The sequence below is a fragment of the Sceloporus occidentalis genome, unplaced genomic scaffold, assembly GCF_023333645.1.
Source record: "Sceloporus occidentalis isolate IW3139 unplaced genomic scaffold, rSceOcc1.0.p SCAF_7, whole genome shotgun sequence".
NCBI lineage: Eukaryota > Metazoa > Chordata > Lepidosauria > Squamata > Phrynosomatidae > Sceloporus > Sceloporus occidentalis.
The window spans coordinates 53,224,735-53,240,578 of NW_028316987.1; the positions used below are offsets into that span (position 1 = coordinate 53,224,735).

At 37.4% G+C, this 15,844-nt stretch overlaps 1 protein-coding gene across 2 annotated transcripts in view; it reads right to left on the reverse strand.

Annotated features, from left to right (window-relative positions):
* The window catches only part of KCNH8 (potassium voltage-gated channel subfamily H member 8), a 196,637-nt gene that overhangs the window by 49,522 nt on the left and 131,271 nt on the right, over nt 1-15,844 (reverse strand). For both annotated transcript variants that reach the window (XM_089532959.1, XM_089532958.1), the window contains exon 7: nt 14,367-14,571. In XM_089532959.1, the coding sequence (XP_089389085.1) occupies nt 14,367-14,571 (205 nt within the window). The remainder of the gene's footprint in view (nt 1-14,366; nt 14,572-15,844) is intronic.

The following is a 15,844-nucleotide window of genomic DNA, read 5'->3' on the forward strand; positions in this document are numbered from 1 at the left end:
AAGTTTAGGTGGAATCTCTTTTCCTGTAGTTTGAATCCATTCTTCTTTGTCCTAGTCTTTGTCCTAGATTGAGACTTCTCCAAGCTCTGCTATCCTCTACTTCTCTGTTCAGGTCCTGTAGGCTCAGCCCCATGGTCTCCCTGATTGAGTCTATCCATCTGACATGCACTCTTCTTCTCTTTCTACTTCCCTCGACCTTCCCTAGCATCATTGTCTTGTCTAATGAGTCATGCCTTCTCATGATGTAGCCAAAGTATGAGAGCCTCAATTTAGTCATCCTGTCTTCCAGGGAGATTTCAGGCTTGATTTGTTCTAGGACCCAATTGTTTGTCTTTTTGACCATCCATAGTATCCTCAGCACGCTTGTCCAGCACCACATCTCAAATGAATTTTTTTTCCTATGTGCTTTCTTCACTGTCCTGCTCTCACATCATAATGGGGAATACAATGGCTTAGATGATTCTAACTTTAGTGTTCAGCTGTATATCTTTATACTTTAGGATTTTGTCTAGTTCTTTCATAGCTGCACTTCCCCTTCCAAATCCTTTTCTGATTTCTTGACTGCAGTCTCCATTCTGATCAGTGTTTGATCCAAGGTATGGGCAGTCTTAACTATTTCAATTTATTAATTAGCCTAAAATATGCTGGTTGCCAAATGGGCAAAAAATGACTGCCTGTTAGCGCAGTGCATACTGCCAGGGTCTAAAATGTTTAAATTAATTTTGCTAAAAGTATGCTCTTCTGTCATAGCTATTCTAAAGAGACATGAATGCTGCTTCTACACATGTCTCTTTAAAATCGCTTTGTCACGATTCCTCTCTATATCTCATACTTTCTTTTTAATTTTTTATTACAATTATTATTAATACAGTAAAAATAAGATTCAAACTTAGTATACATATAATTTTTTTGTTACTGTAACAGTAATGAAATTTTCTTCAAATACTTCCATATGCTACTTTCTACTATACAGATTTCCTTCCCTTATCATGCGTTCCACTTGCCTCCCTAATTGAGTCTAGCCATCTGGCTTGCAGTCTTTCTTTTTTCTATTATCCCCAACCTTTCAATGCTCAGTTGTATATCTTTGCCCTCAACCTTTCCTAGCATTATTGTATTTTCTAATGAATCATGCCTGTTGGCACGCTTGTGTGACCTGAAGTGCACTACGCTGAAGCTTTGCACCTGGACAAACACCAAAGAAGCCACACTGAGCTTCTCCCACTCACAGAAGTAGCAAACAAGATTGCACACTGAAGTCTCAGAAGGAGACTTTTACTTTTCCTTCCAATATTTTCAGATTTCATTCTCACCGACAGAGTCTCTCGCAATATACACAACACCATCACCCACACTGTACACTGAGGCTCCTCCCTTATATACATTTGTTATCAGTACGCTGATGACACCCAAATATGCTTCTCTATGTCCCCATCTGTTACAGTGACTAAGGATGACATCTCCCCTCTGAATCCCTGCCTTGAGTCGGTAATGGGCTGGATGAGGAAAAACAAACTCAGGCTGAATCCAGAGAAAATGGAGGTACGTGCCATAGGATCCTTAGGTTCAGGGAAGAAAATTTGTCAGCCACTCCTAGATGGGGTCACACTTCCCCTGAAGGATGAAGTTTGCAGTTTGGGAGTACTTCTGGATCCGTCTCTATGTTTGTCATCTCAAGTAGATGCGACGGCCAGAAGTGCTTGGTATCAACTTCAGTTGATACGCCGACTGCGACCCTACCTCAACCGAAAAGACCCTGAAGCTGTAGTACATGCTCTGGTAATCACTCGTCTTGATACAAGGCTACCCTTGTATCAAGTTCGGAAGCTCCAATTAGTGCAAAATGTGGCAGCCAGGTTGGTCACCAGATCCTTGAGATTTGACCACATAACACCTATTCTGAAAGATCTACACTGGCTTCCAATTAGCTTCCGGGCACAATACAAGGTGTTGGTTATTACCTTTAAAGCCCTACATGGCTTGGGCCTGAGTTATTTACGGGAACGCATCTCCCTATACACTCTTAGAACAAATGGGAAGAAATTGTTAGAGATACCAGCATCTAAATATGTTTCTAGTTCCCAAAAAGCATTTAGTATAGCTGCCCCCACACTATGGAATGGACTCCCAGAGGAGATCCGCCTTGCTACATCCCTGGAAACTTTCAGCAAGGCGGCTAAGACAGAGCTTTTTCGACGTGCATACCCACCTGACCTTCTATGAATTACAGACTGTTTCTGTATGGAACAAGATCATCTGACCCCATGATAGTTGATTTTATGTTTTTAACTGTGGTTTTAGCTTGTGTGATAATAATATTGTAAGGTTTTAATTGTATTTTTTAAACTCTGTTGTGATCCTGCCTCGATCCAATTGGGAGAGGCAGGAAGATATAAATAAACTCTATCCTCCTCCTCCTCCTCCTCCTCCTTTGGCATTTAGTGATGGTGTGGTGCCTTCTCATGATGTGGCCAAAGTATGACAGCCTCAATTTGATCACCTTGGCTTCTAGGGTTTTTTCTGGCTTGAATGACTCATTCGTTTGCTTTTTTAGCTCTTCACAGTATCCTCAGCACATTTTTCTAGAACATCTCAAATAAGGTATAATTTTATTCACTTTTTTCAGTGTCCAGCTCTCAGATCCATACATAGTGATGGGGAATACCATGGCTATTCTAACTTTAGTGCTCAGTTGTATATCTCTGCCCTTTAATATCTTGCCTAGTTATTTCATGGCTGCCCTTCCCATTCCTAGAATCATAGAATCATAGAATCATAGAGTTGGAAGAGACCACAGGGGCCATCCAGTCCAACCCCCTGCCATGCAGGAAATCACAATCAAAGCATCCCCTAATCTTCTTATCTCTTGGCTTCAGTCTCTGTTATGCTCAATGTCCAAAGTACAAGAAATCTTTAACTATATTGATTTCCTCATTGTCTAGGTTGAATTTCTCTGTGGTCCTTCTTTTTGTTTTCTTTATGTTCGGCATTAAGCCTGCCTTTGTACTTTCTTCCTTGACTTTCCTCAGTAGTCATTCCAAGTCCATTATGTTTTCTGCTAGTAATATGGTGCCATCCAGATATCTTAAGATTGTTGATGTTCTTTCCTCCTATCTTCACTCTTCCTCCTAAATCTAAGCCTGCTCTTCATATGATGTTTTTTGCATATAAGTTGAACAAGTAGGGTGATAGAATTCTCCCTTGCCTGACCCCTTTGCCAATTGAGAACCATTCTGCTTCTCCATATTCTATTCTGACAGTGGTCTCTTTTCCCGTGTATAGATTTCCCATCAGGACTATCAAATGTAGTGGGACTCACGTGTCTTTGAGAACATTTCATAGTTTCCTGTGATCAATGCAGTCAAAGACTTTGCTATAGTCTATAAAAAGCACATGCTGATTTGCTTTTGGAATACCTTGGTGCATTCCATTAGCCATTGTATGTTTGTAAGGTGATCCCTAGTGGCTCTACCTTTCCTGAACTCATAGTAGGCAAATGCACATGGCTGATCACAAAGTTGTGTATTATCTAATGGGACTCAAATGAAGACTATAGTATGGTTCATCAGCTTTTTCAGGTTGGATTTCTGAATGCATATTTATGAACCAATTTTTTTTAATCAAACATAATATTAAGATTTGTTTGTGCAAGTTCAGGACCAATTAGCAAACACAGGCTTTCCCCACAAAACAAATGCTTTTGTTCCATTTTGCATTATGCAGACCATGACACGTGAAACTGATTTTGAGGATTGTAGGTTCTACCAAACTCTCCCCCTTAAAATCCTAAGTGAAATCATTTACATGATAATATAGATACTTTACCCATATGTTTTTGTTTCATTTGCTCCTTTATGGGTTAGAGGAGGTATTGGGAATGATGTAAATCAAATATTGGCTGTAAATTCCTTTAGCAGCAACAAATTTGAATAAATGACAAATCACATACTCACTTTATGTGCGCTGTATTCTGGAAATGAATTTGAAGCCTTTCTAATATATATTTCTATAGAGAGTTAAAAATATGTTGAGGACCTGAAACGTTAAAGGGATATACAGGGTTTGGTGTTGTCCCTGCCCACTATTACATAAATGAAGTAGGAATAGACATCTGCAAGAAGGAAGTCTATGTGCATATATTTCTACATGCATTGATTTCTCTGGGGATCTAAAATAGTCATCACACAGGATTTCATATTCATTGGAAAGCTGCCTACACAGATATATTTCCTCTCAATGGATGCTCTTGTCAGGCATCAATGGTGGTGGGAAATGAATATTCTCAGTGACCATGCTATTGAGTTTTTATTGTTGTTTTAAATCACACAGATTCCCTTCCTGTGTATAATGTGAATGAGACTAAAATCAAGTTAGACATGCATTCTAAACATGATGGAAATATTCTGAACATGAATTCACTGCATTGCAAGACGAGACTCAGGGCACAAAATATGTCCATTGATTTTTTTTTTATTTGATTTCTTTCCTTTTCAGCTAACAAACTGCAACTGGCTAACACTTGTAATTTATTCATAGACTGAAAGTGTGGAGAAAAACGAGTCCTAGCTTATATCCAGCTACAGCAAACATTAGAATCAATGAGGTTTACTTAAAATGTTGACTTGCCATATAACAACAGATTCTACTCTGATTGGGATTACCGAAAGGATTCAGGCCCCACTAAAATGACTATACAACAGAGAGGTTACCTAAATTTTAATGTTGCAATTCATGGCAGATTTTGTATCCAGATTTTAAGAAGTTATTTTAGTGCAGGTTTGCATTTCTCCAGGATCTTATTTTTTTTAAAAATGCTAGTATAATAGAGGTATTGATATTTTACAGTAACAAAAGAAGGATGGATGACCAAATGCTTCTGCAGATTTAGGGGATTATTAAATTTGCTTTTGGAAATCTTATCCAAAATGAACTGTAGGTATAGGGATGATTCTGATTCCTGGTTGGTTTGACTGTCTCTGGGAATTGTTCCAACATTAGATAAAATATGAATGTGTTCTGGAATTTGACAGGTGATAAAGACAGCATTTACAGTCAGCAATAAAAACATTTCACTATTTTACAAGTTGTTTTCTGCTTTTAAACACAATCTGCCTACATTTTGATTCATGCATCTCATTATCAATAGCTCAAGTGGGCCAGGGACAGCAGGATACAAAGAACCATCTACAGCAAATGTAAATAAATTCTTCTTCTAGCTGCTTGGTGCATTCAGTAAGAGGGTAAGAAGGCCCAAAGAACCTGTGACACATGCAACCCACAGCATGATAAAATGAAGCAAGTGCATATTGTTGTTATTTTTCTTCCTACGCAGAGCTTAGAAAGAGGACTAATCATGCTTTTTTGTTCCTTTGTTCTTTCCAGAGCTTGGAATAGTTATTTTTCTTACACTATAATTTCTGGAACTCCTTATCCAGTATGGCCAGTGGCACTGCTGGCCAGGGGATTCTGGGAATTGTAACCCAGAAGTAACCTTTTCAAGCTCTTTTTTTTTTTTTTTTTTTAGGCAAACCCAAAGAGCACCAGGGCTCCACATTATCCCCACCAGGAACATAAGATTGTATAGTAGCATGTTCAGGGTCACATCCTGGCATGCTTGGGATTAGGAGTGTTTTTCTTAGTTATTTATTTTGGATTTTAGAATACATGTATTTGCATATACATACATAATGAGATATCTTGGAGATGGGACCCAGGTCTAAACATAATTTTTATGCACCTTATTCATATAGCCTGAAGGCAATTTTATACAATATTTTAAATAATTTTGTGCATATTTAGTGTATATTCAACCATCAGAAAGTGAAGGTGTCACTTACTCAGCCACACATTAAAAAAACTTTTACTTTTTGAAATATTTCAAATTTTGGAATTCTGAAGGGAGATTCAACCTGTATTTCCCTCCACAAATGTTTCTGGAGTTGGGCATAGGCATAACATTAGAACATGGTGACTCATATAAAGATTTATCAAAGGGTGTCATAAAGACCAGAAATACAGCTGCCACTTTTAAGATTTACTATTAATAATAATAATAATAATAATAATAATAATAATACTATTAATTTGCAATCTTATACCGAGCTCCTAAAAAATAAATGCGACTGAATTAAATGGGACTTAATCCTCTGAGCCTCTGAAAATTGTTGAAAATAAAAGTACTGAGTGAAAAGGGGGGTGGGAATGCCAAGGATCTGTATTGTAAAAACTCGGCTGCATTCTATAATGTCTGTTTAGTAAAATGTGATCATGGTTTCCAGGTCTGCTAACATATGGCAGATCTCCTCTGAAGCAATGAGAATGATAGCAAATAAGAGAACAATGCAAGTAGGTCAGCCACAGGTAGCCACTCAAGTTTCTCCATTTTCTATCCAAGCACTCTGCTGCTAGGTTGCCAAAGATGAATTGCTGTTTCCTCATGACAATATAAAATGGATTTTAAAAAAAATACAGCAAGAACACTACTTGCAGTCTCTTTAGAAAAAGCAAACTGATGAATGTGGTTGATGTACACTTGAAATACTAATACCTTTGGCAAAATTGCTAGTTTCTCAAAATTATAAAGAAACAAATTTTGTTAGATTGCCCAAGAAATGAAAACTGTCAGATATGATTTTTTAATTGCTTTGAACTGCTTTTTCTGCCTGGTTTTTGTGATTTCTTTATTGGTTCATGCTGAATAACATTTCTCAAGCACAAATACTTAGGTAAAGAAAGGATAGTCCCATCATGTATTGTTGTTCTCCATTTGGTCCATAAAATACGATGTATCTGTAAAATAATATAGCTGCTCTAGCTTCAAGCATTATGGTTGTTTATGATGTCTTGTTCTTTCATTTTGCTTTCATTATACTTCTCCAGATACATACAGTATATCTTTGCATTTTCTAATGGAAAAACAAATTTTATTGCCTTTATTTTACTCCCTTTGTACCTGGTAAGCTCACGATCATTTGGTGGGGAGGCCTACTTTATACTTAACATAGATCCTTCCTCTGTACCCCATCACACCAATAGATCACCCTCAAAATGTTACCTTCCTTTTCCTGCATTTTTAAAAAATCAAATAAGCTCTGCCTGATGAAGTAGCTGGAGAACATTGATGTCTAGTGTGATTAATTTTATTCCTTTGGGTGGTTGTGATAAGGTATCACCGCCACACACAGACTTTGGAAATGATGTATCTCTTCATTCGTGAGATATGATATTTTTTTCTAATCTATCTTTTCTAATGATACATTAATATTTCTCTTTTAAAGTGCCAAACAGAAAGAGCAGCAGCAGTATTACTCTAGTTACAACTCTGTTTTTTATTCTCTTTCTTTTTTTATAGGCTCTTAACCCTATAAAACTCTCATTTTGACAGTTTTGAATATTGCTACTCATACTTTTTTCCTATTTGTTTTGGATAGTGTAGCAACTATCTGTTGTTCTCCTTGCATTTTTTTCTCCTTTCCTATATATAAGTCTTTTCATTTGATTACTTCTCCCATCATCACCATCATCATCATCCCAGTTATTGGATAAAGTGGTTTACAAATTATTAAAAGGTGTACAGATTAAAGTCCATGGGAAAATGTCATTTTATATGTGTGTGTGTATAATGTATATTATAATTCCATATTTAAAAATAGATTGTTTTGGATAGTATTGCTAACTCTGCTCATTATGCTTCCTAATTATCAGTTGTTTCTCAGGGTAGGAGTGGAAATTGAATTTTATCCTAGAAACACAAGTGCCTGCCCTAAAGGATATATTCAAAATTCATCTCCAGAATTGCTGACAAGAATTACTGGTGACTGCAGAAGCATTAATGAAGGAGCTGGTGGAAGTTTCTGGTTTCATTACCATCACTCTTGGGGGAAAAAACCAACCATTAAAATCTCTTTGTCAATATGTTGAAAATATGTAGTGGTTTGTGCATTGCATTGCAGCTCTGGAGACCAAGGTTCAATTCCCTGCTAGGCCATGGAAACCCACTGGGTGACCTTGGGTGAATCACATATTTTCAGCCCCAGAAAACCCTACGAACAGTTTGGCCTAGGGTCACCATGAGTCGGAAGCAACTTTAAGGTACATAACAACAGGAAGAACAACATCAAGAATATGATTACAATGATCACAGTAAATATTTTTGCCTAGTGGCTGCTTTGAGGATCTTGACTGAAAAGATGTATATAAAAATATACAGTGCAATTCTTTGTATGTCTACTGCGAAAAAATCACATTGATCTCAATGGAGTTTACTTCCAGATAAAGGTACATAGCATGGGGAAAATGATCCCAAACCATCTAGGGAGACTGTTTGTTGTCCCCCAGGCTAGGACTGGAAAGAATATTTGAAGACTTAAAATCAGTTATTGCCTGAAATTGTTTTCCTGTCCCACCTTATTCCTTGCATGGCTCTTGGAAGTAAAAGCTATGACCATCAAACTTCTCAGGGAATGGCATTGGTGAATGAAGCCTGTTTCCTAGCCAAAGTGCCAAAGTGCCAAAGGGAGAAACTCCACCTGGTCCTTTGTCCAAGGACCTGATGTTAATGTGAAAAGACATAGTAATGCCTCTAGAATCTGCCCTCCACTGATTTTAGTTCCCCCAACTCTGGAATATAACTATTAGTCAGCTATCTTAAGCACACTTATTATTGAGTAAATTCTATTGGGACTTGCTGCAGAGAATAAACAAATATAGGGTATAACTAAAGAGGTGGCTAAGGAAGGATTGTGGCCTGGTTTTGGAAGTCCACCATTTTTCAAGGCTTCCCTTCTTTGAGATCAGATTCTCTCTATATATTAATTCATAGTTTGCATTCAAGGAGAAATAACATTACAACATGTTTATAGTATGTGGGCTGTGTCTATGTCTGTGGCATAATTTGATCTCTACTGAGGCCTTCTGTTTGAATTTTTTTAAAAAAAGTTTTATTAAACATAGAAAATCCCTAAAGAATAAATGTAAAGAGGTGACAAAGGAGAACAATGTCTTATCAACAAAAACATTTTGCAATTGCAATTGGAGTTAATTTAACTACACTGGATCTTGATAAGAAAAAGTATACACACACACACACACACACACACACACACACACACACATATATATATATCACAGCCTTGCTTCTCTTTGAAAACAAGGAGTGTGCCCCCACACCTTATTTTTGGGAGATTTTATTTATTTATTTTTTAATTTAAACTACTGGAAGATTCCACAGGAGAGACTTCTGCAGTCTCAAAAGGGTTTGGGGAGTGGAAAACAGCTCCTAGATCCTGTAATTTTACTTACCCCTGTTGTGGACGGTACAAGGATAAATTAGATGACTGATAAAACTCTCCAAACAGTTAAGGACAGAGTAAAAGCAAAAGTATAAGTAAAAGGTGGCGGGGATAAGGTCAGAACATCAAATGAAGTGTTCAGTGATTTGTGCATAGGGACAAAGAGAACTATTTTATCATAGAATCATAGAATCATAGAATCATAGAGTTGGAAGAGACCACTAGGGCCATCCAGTCCAACCCCCTGCCATGCAGGAAATCCAAATCAAAGCATCCCCGACAGATGGCCATCCAGCCTCTGTTTAAAGACCTCCAAGGAAGGAGACTCTATCACCCTCCAAGGGAGTGCATTCCACTGTCGAACAGCCCTTACTGTCAGGAAGTTCCTCCTAATGTTGAGGTGGAATCTCTTTTCCTGTAGTTTGCATCCATTGTTCCAGGTTCTGTTCTCTGGAGCAGAAAAAAACAAGCTTGTTCCCTCCTCAATATGACATCCCTTCAAATATTTAAACAGGGCTATCATATCACCTCTTAACCTTCTTTTCTCCAGGCTAAACATCCCCAGCTCCCTAAGTCGTTCCTCATAGGACATGGTTTCCAGACCCTTCACCATTTTTGTCACCCTCCTTTGGACACGCTCCAGTTTCTCAATGTCCTTTCTGAATTGTGGCGCCCAGAACTGGACACAATATTCCAGGTGGGGCCTGACCAAAGCAGAATACAGTGGCACTATTACTTCTCTTGATCTAGACACTATACTTTTATTGATGCAGCCTAAAATTGCATTGGCCTTTTTAGCTGCCGCATCACACTGTTGACTCATGTTCAACTTGTGGTCTACTTGGACTCCTAGATCCCTTTCACACGTAGTTTCATTCAGCCAGGTGTCACCCATCCTATATTTGTGCATTTTATTTTTCCGCCCTAAGTGCAATACCTTACATTTCTCCATGTTGAATTTCATTTTGTTAGCTGTGGCCCAGCTTTCTAGTCTATTCAGGTCATTTTGAATGTTGATCCTGTCCTCTGGGGTATTAGGTATTTCTCCTAATTTGGTGTCATCTGCAAATTTGATAAGTATGCTCCCAATTCTGTCATCCAGGTCATTGATAAAGATGTTGAATAGCACTGGGCCCAGGACAGAGCCCTGTGGGACCCCACTGGTCACTTCTCTCCAGGCTGAAAAAGAGCCATTGTTGAGCACCCTTTGGGTTCAGCCGGTCAACCAGTCACAAATCCATGTAACAGTGACCCTGTCTAGTCCACATATTACAAGCTTGTTTGCAAGAATGTCATGGGAAACCTTGTCAAAGGCCTTACTGAAATCAAGATATACTATATCCACAGCATTCCCTTCATCTACCAAGCTGGTAATTTTAATAATCAGTTGAATGAAACAGAAACTAATAAAAAACAGACAAAGAGACAGCTTCTACAAAATCTGAGAAATCAAAACAAAATTTAAAACAAGACTAGAGTTGCCATATGAACAGTAGTGGAAAATATTATACAATCAAGGTAAAATAAAAAGGATGACGGAAGCAATACACTGGGGGACTATATGAAAAAGACGAAAGGATGGCAGATTTGTTCAAGGAAGAACCTTTTGACAATGAACCAACAATTTTAGAAAGTGAAGTGGAATCTGTTCTCAAAGCAATATGGAGAAATAAAACACAAGGAACAGATGGTATATCAATAGAGCTATTTTAAGCTATAGAGATGGAATCCATCCAAATTCTAACAAAAATCTGTCAACAAATATGGAAAACAAATAAGGCCCACAGATTGAAGATGCACAATATATATTCTAATTTCCAAGTAAAGGACACTGTGGAATGTAGTAATAATCAGATCACAGTATTATTCTCTTATGCAAGTAAAGTGATGTATAAAATTTTACAACAGACTTTTGCCATATATCAAGTGAGAAATATTAGATGTCCAAGCAAGGTTCAGAAAAGGAAGAAACATTAGACATGATATTGCTAACTTATATTGGCTAACAGAACACACCAAAGGATTTCAGAAGAAGGAAAAAAACCTGTGGAAAATTGTTTAATACAGTAGCTGCATGCTTGGCAAGAATCTTCAAAGTTAAAATCAACCTGTGCACTATAGATTATAGCAAAGCATTTGATTGCCAATTGGCAAAGAGGGTTAGACAAGGATGCATTTTATCATCCTATCTATTTAATTTAAAAGCAGAACATATAATGTGGAAAGTAAGAATAGACTTGGAGGAAAGAGGTGTGAAAACTGGTGGAACGATCAGCAATTTAAGATATACAGATGATCATATTACTGGCACCACAGCTATGGCACTCTTTTGAGGGCGCCAAAAGGAGCCTCGGCATGAGGTTGCCACAGCATTAATAATAATAATAATAATAATAATAATAATAATAATAATAATAATAATATAAAGATTTATTTCTAGCCCGCCCAATCACAAAGAATCTGGGCGGGTTACAACAATAAACTACATCAAGTTACAATAGAGTTATTAAAAAAAAATCAAACCCTAGACCTACCCCTCCCATTCCCAGTACTAAAACAGAATTAAACAGTAATAGCATAAAAAACATTAAAACATTAAACAAAAAATAGGCAGAAAGATAGGCGGGGAAGAATAGACAGATGAGGGGACAATATCTCTATATCTGGGGAGGGGTAACTAAGTTGGAAAGGCCTGCCGGAAGAGATCTGTCTTGAGTGCTTTCTTAAAAGCTGTCAGAGTGGAAATGTGACGGATGTCCTTTGGCAGGTCGTTCCAAAGTTTTGGAGCAGTAGTAGAAAAGGCCCTCTGGGAAACTGATGTTAGCCTAGTTTTTTTGGCTGTAATAGATTTCTTCCAGAGGACCTTAGTGAAGTTGCCGTAGCCCCGATCTGGCGCAAAAATGGGCATTCTGAAGAGCCCCTAGATTTTTTAAAAAAAATTTCAGACTTTGGCTTAGTCATTAAAGCGGAGACTCTAGTCAAGAAATCAGAAGAAGGCTGGGACTTGGAAAGGCATCTATGAAAGAACTAGATTCAGTCCCCAAGTGTAAAGGCATATCACTAAATACCAAAGTCAAAATCATCCATATTTCTGTAATTCTAGTTTCTATGTAAATAGTGTATATAGAAACTATTTATTATTATTAACCTTTATTTATGAAGCGCTGTAAATTTACACAGCGCTGTACATACAATCTTTTTAGTTAGACGGTTCCCTGCCCTCGGGCTTACAATCTAAAAAGACATGACACAGAAGGAGAAGGGAGTGGTGGAGGGAAAGGGTAAGAGGTCCAGCAGTTCCTCTCTACCTCCAAGGCCTGGACCAAGGCAAATGGACTGGAGGGAGGGCTTGGCTTAACAGAAGTATGGATGATTTTGACTTTGGTATTTAGTGATATGCCTTTACATTTGGGGACTGAATCTAGTGATACACTGAGGAAAGTTGACAAGAAAGAGAATCATTTCATCTGAAATATGATGCTGAAATAGAGAACTACCAATAGCATATTGCCAAAATGACAAACAAATGGATCCAAGATTAAATCGGGCTTGAACTCTCCCTGTAACACAAAACAACTAAACTGAAGCTATTACATTTTTTGGAAAAGATGATAATGTGGAATAATGTGAATAATATAAAGTGGAAGGAAGCAGGAAAAACGGAAGACCATGTTACAGATGGATTGAGTCAATATATGAAGCCACAGCCTTGAGTTTGCAAGTCATGTGTCAGGTTGTAGGTGACAAGGACTTATGAAGATCTTTAATTTGTAGAGTTGCCCATATGTTGAAGCTGACTTGACAGCAAATAAAAACAACTACAAATTAAAAAAAGGAAAAATTCATTTAATAAGTATCAGCTATTTATATCTGTATTCTTGGCACTTTTTAAATAGATATACTGTGTGTGTGTGTGTATATATATATATATCAGTCAAACAATAAATGCAAAAAGAAAGTATTCCAGATCAGTAAATCTCTAGAAATCAAGTCCTGAGGATCAAAGGATTCATGTTAAATAGATTGTGACAATTTTTGGTTTTCATTTCCCCAAATTTAGGAACTATTTGACAGTTTCTAAGGTTGGCAAATTAGTCATTTTACAGTGTTAAAAACTGTCTCTGTAAAGAGACTGACGTTCTATTATATACGGTCCACCCATTGGGTTTGCCCTGTAACTTTGATTTACTGGAGTTTGACATCTTTCTAATTAAAGAGGATTATTATAGGAACCATTGCTGTACTTTTACTGAAGTTCATTTACTTCAAGACTCAATCTATTCCACAATTTTGCAAGGATATTAGAAGTACCTTTGGTGGCAATTAAGATGCTAATTATTTCAGTGTTAAGTATACAGGCAAAGATTCATGCATGGTTTCATTTTCAGCAAAACAATTAAGTGCTGGAAAACAGACAGATATGTTATTGCTCTCAGTTCACCTCTGGTCAAAGGATTTGCACAGTGGTTCACTAACTGCAAATTGAAATCAGTCCCAAAGTTTCTAAATCATAGTGAAATCTGTGGGAATTCAAAATGTCCTGGCAATTTTATCTCTAAAGTTAAAATATTCTGGACATGAGATATCTTAAAAACTTTACTTATGTTTCTCAGAGCCCAGTTTGCAGATGCAAATGTTACCATGATTATAATCAGGACACCATAAATATTTTAATGGTGCTGGCTTTGGAGAAAGGAAGGAGCTGAAGACTAGCAGGCAGGCCACAATAAATGTTGTTTACTTGCAGATGTATTTTTTGAATGCCTGCATATTTAAAGGGTAAAATAAATATGTCTGTCATATATTGATTCAATATTATTAAAGTAAATATCACAATAGTTATAATACATAGAGCACAGTCCATGCTAGTCAACTCTTAAGAGGGACTAGATCCATGGGACTTATGCAGCTTGCTTATAACAGTAATTGCTACATCAGTGAGACACACATCTATGCAAACTATTATCACTTTATTAATCCACATAAAGAGCTACAACATTCTGATGTCTTAAGGAGAATTTTTTCAGTGAGTAATTAACAACAACAACAATAACAATAAGAAGAAGTTGTCTTTACCTATGTCCCAAGTGAATGGTTTTTTTTCCATTTCCTTCTTTCCAATGACATACCAAATGCAAGCCATCCAATGAGCTAGCAATGCAAACATAGACATAAGAAGTGTCAGAACAATCGTGCTGTGCTGGGAATAACGATCCAACTTCTGAAGAAGGCGTAAGAGACGCAGCAATCGTACGGTTTTGAGAAGGTGGACAATGGACACCTAAAACAATAAGAAGGCAAAAAAAAGACTCAGCTGTCTTTCCAAACACAGTTGAGCTTGCTTCACTCCTATTGTCAAGCTATTGTAGTGCCTGTGGTCATTTAAGTCAATAATATGTTAGAGCAGATGTCAGATGTATATATCCTTTAACTGTCCCAACTCCTATTAATCCTCTGCTTTCCTACTTTTTCAGCTGTTTTAAAAATGTCACATTTTCTCTGTCTTCCCATTTAGCCCCTTTGTCTTCCACTTATTTCAACTGCTGCAAATGGAGCTGAAAGCAAAAAAATAATTTGTACTCCATTAATTCAGGAGGGGAAAGAGGAGAGGAGAGAAGAGTTAAGAGTCTTACCCTTCCAAGTAGGCTTAGGTAAAAGCAAATTGCTACAGCCTCTCCTAGCTTGTGTGTTCTTCCTCCTTAATAACTTTTTCCATCAGAGTTTATATCATGGGGCTTTAATCTCACGCTAGGCATGGGACATAAACGCACAGGGACAGATACTATCCCACAAGTTCGTTCCCGGGTAGTATTCATCCCATACCAGACCCGGGCTTCTCCTGGAATAATAAATAAGGGGAAAACCCAAATCTTTAAAAGGTTTAGGAGAAGCCTGGGAGGCATATGGGATGAATACCACCCAGGGATGGAGCTGTGTGATAGTCTCCACCTCTGTGCATTTACATCCCTTGCATAGCATGGGATTAAAGCCCGGTATGATAAACTCCATCTTGACCATAGTCTGATATTGCTTGAGCAAATGTGTCTCAGTTTTCATCTATGAAATGTTGGAACATATGTATGTGTTAGATCTTTTTTTAAAAAATGGGCCCTGCTAGGGTATGCAAAACCTTGACTTAGGTGATGGATTTTTGTTTGTTTTTGGAAAAATGCAGCTTGTAATTGAATGTAGTATATGAAGCCAATGTAAGCTATACCTCATTTTATAATCTTTCACTTATCTTGTGAACTGATAGCCACTCCATGTATTGGAGTGGTCCATATACCCCTTTAAAGAAGCTCTAATTGCCCATTATTGGTTTAGAAAAAAACCCCCATCTCATTATGGCACTCATTCAGGCCACTGCCACACTTACTACATTTTTATTTTTTAAAACAATCTGATTGTTTGCATTTATGGCATACCTTAATATTTTTTTAAAGGGGAGTATAATAATGATTTGATCTTGTACAACCCCAGCTATTTCTTGTTCTTCTAGAAATATCCCAGAGATTCCACCCTTTCTCTCATTTTGTATACAGGTGAAGCTATGG